Source organism: Caretta caretta, chromosome 3 (assembly GCF_965140235.1).
Source record: "Caretta caretta isolate rCarCar2 chromosome 3, rCarCar1.hap1, whole genome shotgun sequence".
NCBI classification, from domain to species: Eukaryota; Metazoa; Chordata; order Testudines; family Cheloniidae; genus Caretta; species Caretta caretta.
Genome location: NC_134208.1, coordinates 193,135,221 through 193,148,366, shown reverse-complemented (window position 1 = coordinate 193,148,366; position 13,146 = coordinate 193,135,221). Strand labels below are relative to the sequence as shown.

At 45.0% G+C, this 13,146-nt stretch overlaps 1 protein-coding gene across 8 annotated transcripts in view; it reads left to right on the top strand.

The window, feature by feature from the left end:
- Nucleotides 1-9,563, top strand: part of LOC125633452 (butyrophilin subfamily 1 member A1) — a 52,012-nt gene extending 42,449 nt beyond the window's left edge. For all 8 annotated transcript variants that reach the window (XM_048842743.2, XM_048842742.2, XM_048842747.2 and 5 more), the window contains 6 exons: nucleotides 266-286; nucleotides 921-941; nucleotides 6,101-6,121; nucleotides 6,806-6,826; nucleotides 6,932-6,958; nucleotides 8,840-9,563. In XM_048842743.2, coding sequence (XP_048698700.2) covers nucleotides 266-286; nucleotides 921-941; nucleotides 6,101-6,121; nucleotides 6,806-6,826; nucleotides 6,932-6,958; nucleotides 8,840-9,345 — 617 coding nt within the window. In that variant the 3' untranslated portion in view covers nucleotides 9,346-9,563. The remainder of the gene's footprint in view (nucleotides 1-265; nucleotides 287-920; nucleotides 942-6,100; nucleotides 6,122-6,805; nucleotides 6,827-6,931; nucleotides 6,959-8,839) is intronic.
- Nucleotides 9,564-13,146: the final 3,583 nt, after the last annotated feature.

Sequence of the window (13,146 nt, the reverse complement as noted above, 5' to 3'; positions counted from 1 at the left end):
CCCCAAGTCAGTTGAGGAGGCTGCACAAATATGTTACAGGGTTTGGGTTCCAGTTGAACAGGAGAACTTTAACCACAGGCGGGAGGATCGCTACGACAGGCAAGCGCAGGCCCCTGTGAGACACAATACAAGGGGGTCAGTGGGAGTGGTTCTAGTGGAAGTCTGTTGATACAGTTCATTACCAGCCAACCAGTGGTTTGTAGACCGTGCAGCATTTGTACTGGACTCTCCCCCTTTCTAACAAGTCTCTCCTCTTCTCTCATAGCGGCGCATGTTGCAGAGAAAGGTAAGGCTCTTCTATGGGAACTGCAGTGGGGGGGCATCTCGAGGTTTGGAACAAGTTGCTGGTGCCTTCTGTTAGGGGTTCTGATGAACGAATGGTCAGCTCGGTGGTTATTATATGCAAAGCAGAGTTGCTGCCCGCCCTGCTCCTACCCTGCAAGTCTCTGCAGTGCACCCCAGAGATCCCCAAGGATGGCAGGAGTTTGCCCCACATGGACAGGCATAGGGTGGAGGCAAGTGTACGTTACAGTGACCCTTCACTCTGTCACTCACTGGGATGTCAATGAGGTGAAGGTGTTTTTCACATCCTCCTAAGTTTATAACATAACCTTTATGTAGATGGTGGCTGGGGCAGAGTGGCTGGGAAAAGGTCAGTATCAGAAGCAGAACTGTGAATTTCCAGCCTTTCTGACATCTTAAACTTGTGTTTTGGTAAATTTCTTCACTAGAACATTATTTTATGGTTTGTTTTAACCACAGCCTCAAGTTCTTAAAGTTAACAGCATTTTCCATTTGGGATAATTGTCTTTCCATTGACTTTTATGGGACTGAGGTAGGCCCTGAGCCCGAACTCTTACGGAATTATTTATGTGATGTGCTATTGAGAAACCTACAATACATTCTGTTCTTGTTTTTAGGGAAACTCGTTGATGACCTTGGTAAGTGTCATAACCCTCTCCCTGTTATAAACCTTGTTCCACAGGGGGATGCAACTTCCCTGATCCACATACCCACCTGACCTGACATTACACATCCCCCAACTCCCTCTGTCTTCCTTGCCCAAGTCTCCCTCTGCCCTTCAACTTTCAGATGGTCTCCGCCAGCTGCCTGACTCTGCCTCTACACTCTCACTCGTGAGTCGCATCCTGGCCCATGACTCTTACTTGCCTTTCCACATTGCCATGACCCCCACAATCATTTCCCACCACCTCACCAACATTGACCCTTGCCAACTCCATGCACACCCACGTCCCTACACTTACACAAAACAAGGATATTCCAACACAAAACCATTTGTTTCCAGTTAAGCTTGAGCATTTCTATATAAATTCCAAAGCTGAGATCATAACATTCTGGCACTAACACAGAATGAGATCAGGGTCACGTTGAAGGATCACATTTAGTATCAGAGACAAGTATGCTGGAGAACCAGTGCCAAGATTTCAGTTCTCTACTCACAAGCTTTACTCCTATATTGACTTCTTGCTAGAGTTCAATTTGTTTGGGTGACTAAGTATGGTTTTCAGTAGTTTTATTTTTTAGTATTTTTAAAAGTGGAACCATAAGTTTTAATTTCCACAATTATAAAAGTTTGAGAGTTTAAAATACTTTCTTTTTTGACTTTTTTTGGGGGGGTGGGAAGGCTGGTGGCACATCTGCTCAGCATGGAGTTCAGGCTTAAAAAGAGTTTGGGGAAGTTTTGTGTTTGTTGTAATGTTCTTTGAAATGTGCCCTACAGAATGGTATGCAAGATATAAGGAAGGGCATATTTGCACTTTTTGACAAATTAGAGAAAAACAAGCTCATAGGGTGATGCTCTCATCATAATTTTGAAAGAACGCATCAAAATTCATCTACTTACAAAGACATAAAATAAAGCAACAACTAAATCTACATTAAGATATTCTAGCTTCTGATTGATTGTATTCTGGCCTCCAGAGTGAGGTCTATCCATGTCACACTGTCAGTCAATCTCTTTAATAATCACAGCGCAGCTACATTAAATTACAGTCTGAATTATCCTCAGGTACCTGACAGCATGAGATTGCATATTTTTCCCTTTTTTTTCTTTAAATCAGAAATGGAGAGCGAGAGAGGTAAACGTTTCGGGCCAGTGACAATGTGTTAGCAATTGTATGTAAATGTCTCCAAAGGAGGGGCGAAAATGAGCGTTTGTCTCTTTTTCTCTGGATGATGTGGTTAATGGGATGAGGGATCATGGAAGATCTCTTCTACTGATGCAACAACCTCATGATCCTGCCTAGCTATAGCAGCAGACCCCACTGCACGGCTGCAGCTGCTGCAAACCCAGCTCTGTCAGCAGCAGGAACAGTTCATGGGCTGGCAGATAGAGGTGCAATTGGCTGAGCAAGAAAGGACTCACCAGCGGAGAGAAGGTCTCCTGTGGCAGTTCACAGATCTGTCCTGGATGGAAATTTAAAGACCACCGGGGGGGTGTCTCTTGGGTGTTTGAGGCCCAAACTGGCCTGGAAGATGACGTGGAGGATTTTCTAAACACAGCCAGCAAGGCTGCCAACCTCATTGGGAGGAGAGGGGCTGGGCCATCTTGGTGATGCCCTTCTCCACGGTTGAAGCCCAGTCATACCCCTCCCTGACTCTGTCAGCAAAGGCACCATGAATGGTCTGGGCTGAACCTTTTCCTCTTGGAGTCTGTCGACAGACTACTAGTAGCCCAGTGATTCCTAGACATAGCTATTTCCTGAGTTAAACCTTGAGTTTAGGACAATGAAAGAGATTATGGACACACAGTCCTGCAACAATTAGGGCTGGTCAAAGAATTTGTAACTGAAGAGTTTTCCAACAAAAGATGAAGTTTCATTTAAATGTTTTGATGAAATTTTCAATAGGAAAAAGATGAAATGTGACGTCAAACAACGTCAAAATGTTTTGTTTTGACATCATCGTTTTAATTCATTTTGTTTTGACTTTTATATTATATTAAAATATTATTTTTAAATTATATTGTATTTATATAATACGTATAGTATTATGTCTGTGCTCCACATTTAATATTTTAATGTAATATACAGGTATAAATGAAATAACTGAACACAAGCAACTTGAAATCAAACATTTTAACACTATGAAACAAAAGGTGTCTGTACTGTTGAACCAAAATACTTTGATGCTCCTAATAAGAACATAAGAACAGCCTATACTGTGTCAGACCAATGATCCAGACCAAGCCCCATATCCTGTCTTTCAACTGTGGCTAGTTCCAGATGCTTCCGAGGAAGTGAAGAGAACAGGGCAATATATTGAGTGATACAGCCCCTGTCATCCGGTCCCAGCTTCTAGCAGTCAGAGATTAAGGGACACCCAAAGCATGGGGTTGTGTGCCTGACCATCTTGGCGAATAGACATTGATGGACCTGTCCTCCATGAACTTATCTAAACCAAAATGGAACCAGAGTGCTGGCACTTAAAATTAAAAAGGTTGTTGAGCAGTTTTTAAACTAAGGGCTGGGGGGAAGCTGACAGGTGCGGAGGAGCACGTCCTTTGGACAGCGACATCCCTTAGGGGAGAATCTTTTAATGGAGATTCTTTATGTCCTAGTAAGGAGGAGAGGATGGAAGATGATAAAATACAGGTAGGATCTGATGAGAAACAGTCAAATGAAAAAAAGTCCCGTTCAATTACATCATGTAATGGGAGACAGCTAAAAAGTGACAAGTTTTTCAAGTACTTATATACCAGTGCTAGCTGTCTAAATAATAAGATGGGTGAACTAGAGTGCCTCATATTAAATGAGTATATTGATATAATAGGCATCACAGAAGCTTGGTGGAATGAAGATAATGAATGGGACACTGTAATACCAGGGTACAAAATATATCGGAAGGACAGAGCAGTCATGCTGGTGAGGGAATGGCACTATATGTGAAAGAAAGGATACTTCAAGTCTGCAGTACCATCTACAACATTCTTTCGCCTCCTGTTCTTGTGCTACAGATAACCCAGTGTTTACTCCTTTTTCCAGTACACCCCCATGGGGGACACCACTATTTACCTCTCTCCATTCTGAAAACTGACCATTTATTCCTATCCTTTGTTTCCTATCTTTTAACCAGTTACCAATCCATGAGAGGACCTTCCCTCTTATCCCATGACTGCTTACTTTGATTAAGAGCCTTTGGTGAGGGACCTTGTCAAAGGCTTTCTGAAAATCTAAATACACTTATCTACTGGATCCTCCTTGTCTACATGCTTGTTGACCCCCCCAAAGAATTCTAGTAGATTGGTGAGGCATGATTTCCCTTTACAAAAACCATGTTGACTCTTCCCCAACAAATTATGTTCATCTGTGTGTCTGACAATTTTGTTCTTTACTACAGCTTCAACCAGTTTGCCCTATACTGAAGTCAGACTTACCAGCCCGCAATTGCTGGGGTCACCTCTGGAGGCCTTTTCAAAAATTGGCATCACATTAGCTATCCTCCAGTCATTTGGACACCAGTTCAACAGCCTGAACCCACCCCTGGATACTCTGGCCAACCTCCAGAGGGAAGTCCTGGACTTTCTTCTGGCTGGGGAAGCACTAGGTCTCTGAAAGTATTGTGAGCCTCCCTCTGGAAGAGGGAGGGCACAGCATAGGTTGCATTCACAACAAAGTCCATGCTTTCCACTTGAGGCCCTGTAGAATCTCCTTTATACTGAGCATAGTCTGACATGGAGCACACCTTCCTCAGCCACCTGATATGACTGGCTGCTGTTTTATCTCCATCCAAGAGGTCTCCCTCAAGATCTCTCAAGGTTGCTGGTCTTTCACAAGAACCTCCTCAGGACCTGGAAGTTGATCTCTGCAGCCAGGTCCATTGTAGTCACCGAGTGTGTAGGCCTCCTTGCTGAACCCCAGTTCATGGACATGTTGCTGATGTGGTTTTCAGACTCCCCTGATGTTTTTTATTGTGGTGAGATGGAGGCCCTGGCACATGCATACCTACAGTGCATCAGGTTGCAGTCCCTTTTCTGCCTCCTCCAGAACCTCTTGTTGAGGTTCTGGTTGCACTTTTCCCTGTACCTTTTTATTTATGCATTTCCTATCCTTGGCTCCATGAAGTTGTGGAACCTCCTCAACCTCCTGTTGGCCATATATTAATCAGGGAGGAGGGGTTAGATGGAGGAGTTCCCTGCGACTAAGACTGTGGGACTCAATTTTGTGCACTTGTCAATTCACATCTCTCGGCAGAGTTCCTCTGCACGGTATCAGCTAGCTTCCTGGACTCTTTTGAGGAGCAGTGTGCACTTTCCAATGTTCTCTGCTCCATGTCTTCCCTCTGGAACCCTGATTGTAAACCTGTGACCCGCACTTCCATTCCTGTTTTTTCAGTTGTTGTTCCCCAGAATCAATTGATCCATGTTTTTTTTTTCTGGTCCTGGAGGCCCTTTTGGTTTACATGGGGATTGAATAGGCCTGTGTATGGAATGAGACAAGGGTTCTGTGAAAAAACTACTATGTGATCATTTCATTAAAGACTGTATGAGTATGCAAAAGGGGCCTGAATTAAAGTTGTACAAGGAAACTTAATTCTGGCATTTTCTAATTTTGAGTGCTTGACCTGGCAACCTAAATAACATTATTTCAACATAAAAAGAAAAGGAGTACTTGTGGCACCTTAGAGACTAACCAATTTATTTGAGCATAAGCTTTCGTGAGCTACAGATCACTTCATTATATCAACATAGTTTGTCAATAGGTTCATAGGTTTTTAGTTTTAAAAAAATCTGTAATTAAGATGTCTTCAGCTCACATCATTAAATTTTGCATCCCAGCCCTTTAATATTGTAGTATGTCCCGCTACCATTTGAGCTAAAGGACTACTTACATTAGATGACAGCAGGTGTAAGCTGCTATTCCACCCATGGAATAGCTATTGGACCAGTCCTATACATCCTCCTGATCTATATATCTATATAGATATAGAGATATACTTCTATAGTTTGTTTTGAAAATATTAACCTTCCCTTAAAGTTAACTAAGTTTTCAGTTTCAGTAGCTAGGTAAATGTGTATTCATCGAACAAGAGCTCTTTTGTAATTTGTTATGTATTAATTTATTTTTATTTGTTTTTTTAGTAAAGCTCCAGTTTGAGCTTGGTAAGTTCCTTTTATCTTTAGTATAAACTCTGCAAGAAATGTTATCATACTCAGAATTTTCTGTAGTATCTGGCTGATGAATCTTGCCCATATGCTCAGGGTTTAGCTGATCGCCATATTTGGGGTTGGGAAGAAATTTTCCTCCAGGGCAGATTGGAAGAGGCCCTGGAGGTTTTTCGCCTCCCACTGTAGCATGGGCACAGGTCACTTGCTGGAGGATTCTCTGCTCTTTGAAGTCTTTAAACTACGATTTGAGGACTTCAATAGCACAGATATAGGTGTGAGGTTTTTTTTTTTTTTGTAGGAGTGGTGGGTGAAATTCTGTGGCCTGCGTTGTGCAGGAGGTCAGACTAGATGATCATAATGGTCCCTTCTGACCTAAATATCTATGAATCTGTCTGTGTTCAGTAGAGTTCTCATCTCTATTCCTCCAGTGAAACAGCTATTGGAGGAGTTCTACGCATCCTCTTATCTATCTGTCTGTCTGTCTGTCTGTCTCTATACTAGACTATACAGTTTATTTTGATAATATTAACCTTAACTTAAAGTTAACTAAGTTTTCGGTTTCAGTTTCTAAGTAAAGGAATTCTTTATGAGCAAAACCATTATCAAAATACGGACTTACTTGAACAAGAGCTTCTTTGTAATTTATTAGATATTAATTTCTTTTTATTTGTTTTTTAGACGAGCTCAAGACTGATCTTTGTAAGTTCCTTTTATCTTTAGTCTAAACTCTGTAAAAATTGTTGTCATACTCAGACTATCTGTGTTCAGGGGAGTTCTCATCTCTATGCTTGTGCTTGTTTTCAGGTTGGAGAAAAACTCAAGTATATCGAGGTAAATAAAGCTGATGTTTTACCAATGTCAAAATCTGACCTGACCCCAATAGTTCTCTGCTTCCCCCTCTTTTACAGTGAATGAGTCTCACGTGAAAAGTAAAGGATTAAAAATAGTAATTTCAGTGGGGATGGGAAGAGACAGATGGTTCCCTAGGTTTTTTATAGACTAGGGATGTGCCCCTTTACTAAAGCGGTGAGTAGTGAGGGGATATTTTCCCCTAGGCATTATGGACCTAATTCTCCACTGAATTTAGCCATGCATTTTCGGGTTAGTCCTTGTTTTATGCCAAATATTGACCCTGTATTGACATTATCTAATCATTAAGTTGCTGAATATTCTCTTCCTAGTAGCAAGATATCTATAACTATAGTTATGGTCCTACCAAATTCATGCCCATGAAAAACACACCACAGACTGTGAAATCTCGTCTTCCCCTGTGAAAACTGGTCTTTTGTGTGCTTTTACCCTATACTCTACAGATTTCATGGTGGAGACCAGTGTTTCTCAAATTGGGGGTCCTGACCGAAAAGGGAGTTGCAGAGGGGTTACAAGATTATTTTAGGGGGATTGCGGTATTGCCACCCTTACTTCTCCTGTGCCTTCAGATCTGGGTGGCCAGAGAGTGGCAACTGCTAACTGAGGGCCCAGCTCTGCAGACAGCAGCGCAGAAGTAAGAGTGGCAATACCATACCATGCCATCTGCCCCCAAGCAGAACTGAGGTACTAAGTGTTTTGACTAAGTCACTTAAGCATTTTGAAACCTCCTGGGATCTTAACTTCATTCTCTGGGCCTAGTAGATTTTTGAGTTTGCCGACCTGGTAACTGGAACCAAAATAACTCAGTCAGTTTGATATCACATCCTTAGTTATTTTGATGCAAATCTGTGTGTGTATGCCCATGAAGAATGCCAGAGCTGTTACAACCATAGCTGCAATATTTTGTGAAGCTTCATGTGTGAAATGTCTACAAATTATTTCTTGTGCTAATTTGCGTATTTACAAATAATGTGCACCTGGCCAATACAATCTTCCCCAAAAAATGGCAGCGGTAGGCAGCTCTGGAATGGTGCCAGAACACTCCAGAGTGGCATTCAAGCCCTTTTTTTTGAATGAGGTTTTAGTGCCACAGAAACCCCATTCTTCCCCCAAAGCCGGGCAGGGATCCCTTTACTTCTGCGCAGGCCAAAGGGTCCTGGCAGGAGTGTAGTGATATGCCCACTCCTCGTTTGCTGCCCGTGAGCAAATGCCAGGACCAGTGTCAGCAGAGTACCAAAGCAGAAGAGACAGCAAGGGAGGAGAGAGGCAGAGGCAGCTAAGTCACAGGACCTCCTCTTCAGCCTCCTCCTGGTGCTGGCCAAGACAGCATCCATCACGCCAGGAGGCGGAAGCTGGACGGGGGTGGTGCTCTGTGACTGTGTAGCCTATTTACTCTCCCTTGTCTGATCACACCTCTGGCCAGTGTCCACTGACTTCTGAGAGGCCTGTGGCGGGTGGGGGCTGGGGGGTGCGGGCAGGGGTTCTCTGCTTGGTGTCCCCCTCCAGATCCCTCATATTTTAGCTCACTCCTGCTCCTGGTTTCTCCTTTGTTGTCCCAGGTACTCAACTGTGGCCTGGGCTTAGTGGTTCCTCTCCGTTAGTTGAGTGGATGGGCCTTAGTCCTGGGTGGGCCTAGACCCGGCCATCCCAGACCTGCAAACAGCACAGCAGCAGATCCAGGTACCTGGGCGGAGGGAGCTGCAGTTAATCCTTGGCCAGCTCTAGTAGTGTCAGCTCCTGGCAGCAAGACAGAAAATTAGGGGCTGTCCTGGCCAGAGCAGGGCTGCTAAGTCCTCCCCCAGAGCTGAGCTCTGCCTCTGATGCTCTGATCCTCTCTTCCAGAAGTGAAGGTGACTCTGGATCCATCCACAGCTAATCCTGGGCTGAAGCTGTCTAAGGACCTGAAGACTGTGACATGGCAATCCAAACCTCAGGTTCTGTGTGAGAATCTCAAGAGATTTGACCAAGTTTCCTGTGTGCTGGGCTCTGAGGGATTCACTTCAGGGAGAATTTACTGGGAAGTGGAGGAGATGGGGAGAATCTGGGTCATAGGGGTCGCCAGAGAGTCTGTGAGGAGGAAAGAACAAATCAAATTTACCCCCGAGGAGGGGATCTGGGAGCTAGAACAGACCAGGGATCACTACTCACTTCTCACCGCCCCTGAGAGCCCCCTGCCACTGAGTGAGCCACCCAAGAAGGTACGGATCTATGTAAACTATGAAACTGAGCAAGTGACATTTTTCAACCCAGATAATGGTGATCTGATTGCCAGACTTACAGCTTCTTTCACTGGGGAGAAAATATTCCCCTTTTTCTGGGTCTATTCCCACCTCACACTAGCCACCTGAGACATTTGGAGATCAGGTGGGTAGGTGTGTGTGTGTGAGCGGCGGGGGTTGGGGGGGGTTGGTTTCTAGTGCTACTTTTCATAGAATCTTAGATCTGGAAGGGACCTTGAGAGATCTAGTAGCAACTTAGCTACTTACTTTGTTGTGTCTGTTATTCCTTGAAACCACTTAAATCCTACTTTTTATACTTAATAAAATCACTTTTGTTTATCAATAAACCCAGAGTAAGTGATTAATACCTGGGGGAGCAAAGAGCTGTGCATATCTCTCTATCAGTGACATAGAGGGTGAACAATTTACAAATTTACCTGTATCAGCTTTATACAGAGTAAAACGGATTTATTTGGGGTTTGGATCCCATTGGGAACTGGGTGTCTGGGTGCTGGAGAAGTAACCCGCTGAGCTGTTTTTGGTTAAAGTCTGCAGCTTTGGATGGTGGCCCAGACCCTGAGTCTGGGTTGCAGCAGGCTAGCATGTCTGGCTCAACAAGTCAGGGTTCTGGAGTCCCAGGCTGGCAGGGAAAACGGGCTCAGAGGTAATTGCAGCACCTCAGGTGACAGTCCCAAGGGGATCTCTGTGACTAAACCTGTCACAGGGGCCACTCACATGTTCCTGAAATACCATACATTCTGGCACTTCCAGGAATGGCATGAGCCTGCCCCTGCCTGTGCGACCTCATACGCATGGTGCATGTAAGGTCAAGCTACCTGGGGGATGTCATTTGGAAGAGTGCACTACCCTGCACTTGCCAGTGTGACCTTGCATGCCAGCGGGGGCAGAGTGGCATGCTCTTTAAAATGAGGTCCTCTGTTGTGTATCGGACCAAAAAAGGGGACAATCCAGTATAAAAGTGGATATGTGGCCTCCTTCAGAGATGTCGAGGGGTTTGCAATCCAGCTTGCTCCCAGATGCCTTCCACTTAGCCCTCTGACATTATATAAGCACCTCGAAGGCACAGCACAACTACAATGCCAATTACACAATTCCCAGCCTTCTGCAGTCTCGGATGCAAATGGCAAACTCAAAGAGCAGATGCTGCACAGTCAAATATCCCGATCTAGCCTTCCTCATGCACACAGCACTTACCATCTCTGAAGAATCTCCAGGAGGGTAAGTCTGAAATGCATGTAAAAATGATACCACCCTCTTGGGAATAAGAACAATAACAACTTGTCAGTTTTTTCCTAGTCCCTGAGTCACAGCAAGCTCAGTGGCCACACTCTCAAGGACAGGCCTCTATCAGTGCTGACTGGCTGTCTAGCCTGAGTGTGAAAAAAAAGTTGAAATGTTTGTGGACCTCATTGCAGAGTTCCCTACCCGCCTACCACGAATACCTGAAAACAGTGGAGAAGTGGAGGTGGAATTTGGAGACCGACAGGGAAACAGACAGGGATCTTTCCAGGGAGATCGTTACAGTGGCCAAAGACAAGGTGGCAATTGCCAGGGACAGTGTCGCCATGGCCAAAGACAACATGGAAAAATATAGGGAGAGGCACAGGCAGCTCCTGGAGGCAATTCAAAGCCAAAGTGCCCTGTTGCAGCACATGCTGCTGGTAGGACCCAATGAGCATGTCTCTGCACCTCAGCCTCCCACCCACTGCTAATATTTTCTCCCTTACTCTCCCCAATATTCGGCAAAATACCAAATGCCACTATAATCTTCGACGTACTTTTTTCTCCTGCCTCCAACCTATTCTGCAAACAGCACCATCTTCCTTTAAAACGGACAGACACACACTCCACTGTCACTCTGCAATTACTGAGGCAACAGTTAAACAGTTCTTTCCTTTTGTCCATGTGGCCTGTGAATGGCCTCATGAGCCAGGGAAGCCGGGAATAAGATGGGTCTCCCAGGATAACTGGAGCAATCTTCAAACCTTTAACGTCCATAGTGATCCTGGGGGCAAATGTCCTTTATTCTTTAAAATGAATAGAGCTGAGTTCTGGCAGATCCTATCATCATGGACCCTTTCAGAGCACTGTGCATTTATATTTGTAAACAAGCTATGGTGTTCAAAGAGCCCTTGGAGCACCTTGGAGAAATACCCCTTTCTGTTTCTAAACTCTGAATTTGACTCTGTGGGAGAGGGGAAGCGGGGGGTGCAAATAGGAGGCAGTTTCCCCAATCCAGCTTGGGAACCACCTGCACACAAATTGTCCCTGACCTTTAAAGGACTATCCAAGCCCGTCCCATGCCTGCTCCCCTTGGGGTCTCTCTTCTGGCTGAGCACAGGTTGCCCTTATATCTCTCAGGAGGCCTGGGTCCTAGTCATATGCTGCTTCTTGTCACGTGACCCCCACAATTATTCCCTTCACCCTAGGGAGCTGCATAACCTGGGCTAGGTGCAGTTCAGCTCCAACCCCTTTCCTGGCCATGTCACCCTGGGTCAGGTTGGAACTGGAAACCTGTGGGCTAACAGTAACTGTTTGCTCTCAAAGGTGCTGAAGACACAATGGAAGAGGAAATCCTTTGGCCTGGATTTAAATCATTCCAACTGAAAGTAAATGAGAGAAAATAGGTCCAGAGTTATCTTCCTAGCAGCAGAAAATGTAGAGATTGATAGATGTTAAGGTCAGAAAGGACCATTATGTGCATCTAGTGGCACCTCCTGTATAATTCTGGCCCTAGAATGTCACCAAGTGGTTCCTTCCGCCAACCATAACATGGGACTGAGCAAGACCACGTATTTTGGAATGACATCCACGTGCATTAGAGCCAGCTGGCTAACAGAAAATCTTTCTTCTGCAGTGACGTGGGGTTAAGGGACATGGAGGAAAAGCCAAGGAGGCTGTGACCAAAGTTAGGAGGCTGTGACCAAAGCTAGAGCAGTGAGGCCAGGATAAGCGGGGCTAGGTCCCAGGACTGGCTATCAGAAGACCTGCCATTTTCTATTCCTGCTTTTGGACTTATGAGTGAGTCTCTTCACTGCTAGGTGCCTCAGTTTCCCCAGCTATCAAATAGAGCTAATCAAGGTTTTGTTGGTTCTCCCTATGTTAGAGGGTGGGAAACCGAGACACCATTGGGACCTGTCTACACTACAGGCCTGTAGTGCATTTGTAAGCTGTTGACCCCCACATGTTTTTCAGAGCCAATGGACAACACAGGTCTTAAAGGTGTGTTTGTTCTGTGCTTCTCCCCTAAGTACCAGCAGGGCTGGACGGCCTTTTCTCACTGTGCTGTGGGGAGCAGGTCCTGGGTACTAAGGCTCTGAAGAAGCTCTCAAGGACAAATTTTTTAAAACAATTTTTATCAGTGATTTGGGAGTAAACATACAATCCCTGCTGATAAGACTGGTGGGTGACAAAATACTGGCAGAGTGGTAATTACTGATGAGGAGAGGGCAGTGATACAGAGCGATCTGGCTCATTTGGTAAACTGGACCCATTCAAAGCAAAGAAATTTGACCAGAGCCAAATGCAAGGTCCTGTAGCTAGCAACAGGGCATGCCGGTCACACCTCCAGAATGGTGAAGTGTGTCTAGGAAAGCAGTGACTCTGAAAGGGTTTTTGGGGCCATAGTGGAGAAGCCTGTCAACATGAGCTCCCAGTGTGATGCTGTGGTGAACAGGGCTAAAGCCATCATTAGACGTAGGAGCAGAGCCGTGAGCAGGATAGGGAGGTGACACAGCATCAGTAAGCCCTGGTCTACACTAGGAGTTGAGGTCGAATTTAGCAGCGTTAAATCGATTTAACCCTGCACCTGTCCACACGACGAAGCCCTTTTTTTCAACTTAAAGGGCTCTTAAAATCGATTTCCTTACTCCACTCCCGACAAGGGCATTAGCGCTGAAATCGGCCTTG